Here is a 5,000-nt window from a genome sequence, read left to right as displayed (position 1 = left end):
CAGTCGTTCGACTGCGGCCATACTGGAGTATCACATTCAAGTGATTAGTCGAATCAAGTCGACCGTGGTACATATTTTTAAGTCTGGTACTTACTCTGTCGGTATATTTTGCTGAATCACTAAGTTACAGAGACGTAAATAGAACAACACCGGTTGCCAAGCGTATACCATTACAGACACACACACACACATACGTTACACTCACACACATACCGTTACAATCACACACACACACACACATATATAGAAATACATAAATCCGGAGGAGAAGCACACTCTAGCATGTAGAGCAGTTGATATCATAACGAGGGTGGCCGATTTATGGAGTTACCCTGGGTTTCTCGCTCATAAGGAGTTTGGCCTTACGGCGCAGTGCCACGAGCTAGGGTTGAACCATGTGATTGCGAAGCGAACTTCTGAAATGCATATCTATGACTACACCTATGTTTGTTTTCCTTTTTTCCCGCCTTTAATTTTTTGCTTTTTTCCTACATGGAAAGAGTTGGCTCCCAACAAAGAAACAAAGGTAGATCTTTCAAATTTGAGTAAGGAAAATAAAAAGAACAAAAGAAATACCCAGTAAACATTGAACCCCAAATCTCGTAGTTTTACACTGTTCCCCTTACAGATTTCATTTAGTCGGTCTGTTTCTTTTGTCTGAACTCCCTAGATATTTGAAATCTCTCTGACAAATGTACTTTCATAACCGCATGAATCGTAACGATTTGCATAATTTATAACCAAGGTAGAGAAATAGCAGGTTTTGAAGCAGCTGTCCCAAAATATTCTCTTTCTCGCTGATTTTAGAAAGATATGTTCACATTTGCAGTGACGCAGCCTACCTGTATCAATGCTCATAACGTTTCTTATCTCTTTTAAATAAATATTATATTAGGCCTCTTGTGTTTCAGTTAGTATTAGTTCGTATGAATATATATATATATATATATATATATATATATATATATATATATATATATATATATATATATATATATATATATATATATATGTGCATACATACATAAGCATGTATGTATGAATGTTCTTGTATGGATGCATATATGTATGCACATTTTCGTATGCATTTTATACCCACAGAAGTATCATGAATGTGTCTGTTTTTGTCTTACGACATATGCATCTACCTACGTGTAATTTTGTATTGACCACACACTAAATATTTAGAATATTTTACACATTTTCATGGTTCCATTAATTGCTTGTCATTGCAATTCTTTGATTAGCTGTTCTTTCTGGTTCTTGTATTCTTATAAAGTCCAGCTTCTCCAGGTGCGAGAATGGCACTGAGGCAGTTAGTAACATAATCGAGTATCCCTAATATATTACAGGTATCATCTCATTTTATTTTAATACAGAATACTGCAAGGCATTTTTACGGATGCTCAAACGATTCTGACAGATTTCCAGCCAACAATGCTGGTATAACCCTTTCTACTAAGGCACAAGACTTGAAATAGGGGAGGGAGGTAGGGAGGGGGACTAGTCGATTACATCGACCCAAGTGTTTCACTTGTACTTAATTTATCGACCTCGAAAAGATGAAAGGCAAAGTTGACTTCGGCGGAATTTGAACTCAGAACATAGTGACGGGCGAAATACCGCTAGGCATTTCGTCCGGCGCGCTAACCATTCTGCCAGCTTTCCAACCTACAATGCTGGTATAATAATGAAATACAATAAATCCTTTCTACGATCGGTAAAAACCCCGAAATTTGAGAGGAGGGGGTCTACTATGCTATAGTCACAATGCCTGAAATTTGTGGGGAGGGGACAAGTCGATTACTTCGACCCCAGCACTTGACTGGTACTTATTTTATCGGCCCCGAAAGGAAGAAAGTTAAAGTCGACCCCGGCAGAATTTGATCTCAGAACGTAAGGCTGAAAGAAATTCTGTTAAACATTTTGTTCGACGCTCTAACGATGCGGCCAGTTCGCTGCCTCAACAACAGGAACAATAATGGTAAGCGTTTGTGATATAGGTAAAACGCCCCACGTTTTGTGGGAGGGGGTGATGGTGGTGATGTTGATGATAGTGTTACTGCTGCTTTGATGATGATGGTGATGACGGCAGTGCTAGTTATGACGTCAGTGGTGATGATGATGTTTTGCGTAATTGTGGTGGTGACGATGATGTATCAGCAAGGGAAATATTTAGATATGATAAGAACGCAGTCACACACACACACACACACACACATACATACACACTCATACACATACACGCGCACATACACACACACACTCATACACACACATGCACACATTCTCATATACACATACACACATATACATATTCAAATAAATACACGCACGCACACACACACACACACTCATGCACACACACATACACGCATACACATACATGCACATACACGCACATACATACACACTCATAAACACACATACTCATCACACATACACATTTTAAAGTGAGCCACTCACCTTATGTGTACCCCTAGAAACACTTGTGTATACACAGGAATTATGTGTATATTGATGTGTGTATACTCAGAAAGAACTGTACATACAAGAATATATACACACCTTCATACCTACATTTATACATATTTTCACAGAGATAAAAACACACACACACGCATACACACATGTGCGTATATATATTTAATGTGCTTGTATAAACATCTATGCGAATGATATGTCGTTATATATATCGGTGTGTGTAAGCGCACCTGCATTTGCATGCACATGAATACGTACACACACACGTGCACACACACGTATATTCGAATCATGCAGTCATATATTAATGTATGTATACTCACATAAATGTGCACATAGGAATACCCTCAGCATACTCGATTTCATATACCCATAAATCATCATACGATATTTAGGAGCAATATATTTAAAAAAAAAACAGCATAAAATCCATACAGTTTACACTTTGTGTTCAACAGCTGTTTCAGTAAGATAAACATCATCAAATGTATAATTACACAACTGTGGTAAGTAATTAAATTAAATTAATTCAAAAGCTGTGTTCATCCAAATCATCAAGGGTATTATGTGTTATGTTAATCAGAAATATTGTTGTACAACCTGATGCATTGAAACATGTAACTGTTTTCTGATAAACATAACATAAAATTACTGACGATATGGGTAAACACAGCTTTTAAATTGAATTAATTCAAATTCATTATGTATCACATTTATATAATTAAATATTTAATAATGTTTATATCTTAATGGGTCAGCTGTTAAGCATAAATAAAGTATGAACTGTATGTGAAACTTATGCTTTTCGGCTTTTAAATATGTGGTATTAAAGACAGTTCAGCACTATATATATATATATATATATATATATAGTATATATATATATATATCATATATATATATATATATATATATATATGCAAGTATGTCCCACCTGGATTTACTGCAATATGATAACGTATTAGATTTAACGACCTGTTGTAAAGTGACATCCTAAGTACCGGGATTTATTTTTTGGTGTTGTTCATCAATTCTGTATATGGCTCTAAACACAAATGTTAAGGTTATTGAAAGTGTAACAGTCGATCACAAGAAGGTTGGTTCGACGCGCGCAAATACAGAATATGTTTTTTTTTTAAATATAGTAAACACAGAATCCCAACACAGCACAAAACACCGCTCCATGCAAACACATTACTCAAACCCTAAAAAAACAAAAAACAAAAATAAAACGAAACACCTCAAACACACTGAACATGCGTATAAAAACACTGTCAAGAAACCCAACAATAAGAAACCAAGCAAAAAAACCAGTCCGCGCATGCTCTAATGCTGAACAATGTCAAAGTAACTTTTCACCAATAATTTAGCGGCCATTTTAAAGTTCTGTACGTACCGTCTTGCGATGTAAACGCTCAAAAGTATGACAAGTATGACAAAGAGGGTTAAGAAGACACCCAATACTATGAGGAGGGTGTCGGTTTTGCTGAGACTACTGCCAGTGGCGGGTTCGGCCACAACCAGGGCTGGGAAATTGACGGTAACATTGACCAGCGTCCGACGGGGCGGATGGCCACCGTCGTCAACGATTATCATCAACTGGTAGGAACTCTTTTTTAACTCGCTTGGGTCAGCGATTATTTTGATCTCTCCATCTCCTGTGACTTGGAAATATCTGAAAGAAAGAAAACGGAATAATGTGAAAGAAAACAACAAAATATGTGCAAGAAATTAATGAAGAAAACTGACAGCAAAATGGCATTTGTTAAAACATCTAGGGTCTTGTGACATTCATTCCGGGTACCTCTACCTTGTGTTCAAAACCCACCGTAATCAGATTTGCCTTTTTATCCTTTTCGGGGTTGATAAAGGAGTACCTCTCCGAAGCAGTGGATTGGCAGTACTGTAAGAACGTAGGAATGGAAGCTTTGTGGTCTCACCGTAGTCCATTCTGCTTTTGGTCCGAAGATAAAATAACGTAACCTGTCAAGTGTCCACTACATCCTTCTATCAAATATGGCCTGTCACAAAGCATTCTTCCTCTTCTTCTTCTTCTTCTTCTTCTTCTTCTTCTTCTTCTTCTTCTTCTTCTTCTTCTTCTTCTTCTTCTTCTTCTTCTTCTTCTTCTTCTTCTTCTCCTTCTTCTCATTATTATAAGGTGGCAATCTGGCAGAATCGTTAGCATGCCGGGCAAAAATGCACAGCTGCATTTCGTCCGTCTCTACGTTCTGAGTTCAAATTCCACCGAGGTCGACTTTGCCTTTCATCCTTTTGGGGTCGATAAATTAAGTACCAGTTGTGTACAGGTATCGATATAACCGACTTAAACCATACCCCCAAAATTTCAGGCCTTGTGCCTTTAGTAGAAAAGAAGGCAGCGAGCTGGCAGAATCGTTTAGCGGCACTTCATCTGTCTTTATGTTCTGGTCTCAGTTTCTACCGTGGTCGATGTGATCAACTTATTCCACCCCCAAATTTTAGACTTTCTGCCTGCAATAAAAAAGATTATTATTAAC

General features: G+C 37.3%; 1 protein-coding gene across 1 annotated transcript in view; it reads right to left on the bottom strand.

The window, feature by feature from the left end:
- The window catches only part of LOC115230626, a gene marked incomplete at its 3' end in the record, with an annotated part of 45,699 nt that extends 41,515 nt beyond the window's left edge, over positions 1 to 4,184 (bottom strand). The window contains exon 1 of the mRNA XM_029800765.2: positions 3,881 to 4,184. Coding sequence (XP_029656625.1) covers positions 3,881 to 4,080 — 200 coding nt within the window. The remainder of the gene's footprint in view (positions 1 to 3,880) is intronic.
- Positions 4,185 to 5,000: the final 816 nt, after the last annotated feature.

Source organism: Octopus sinensis, unplaced genomic scaffold, assembly GCF_006345805.1.
Source record: "Octopus sinensis unplaced genomic scaffold, ASM634580v1 Contig15949, whole genome shotgun sequence".
NCBI lineage: Eukaryota > Metazoa > Mollusca > Cephalopoda > Octopoda > Octopodidae > Octopus > Octopus sinensis.
The sequence above is the reverse complement of the archived record's forward strand: the minus strand, read 5'-3'. Positions and strand labels throughout refer to the sequence as shown.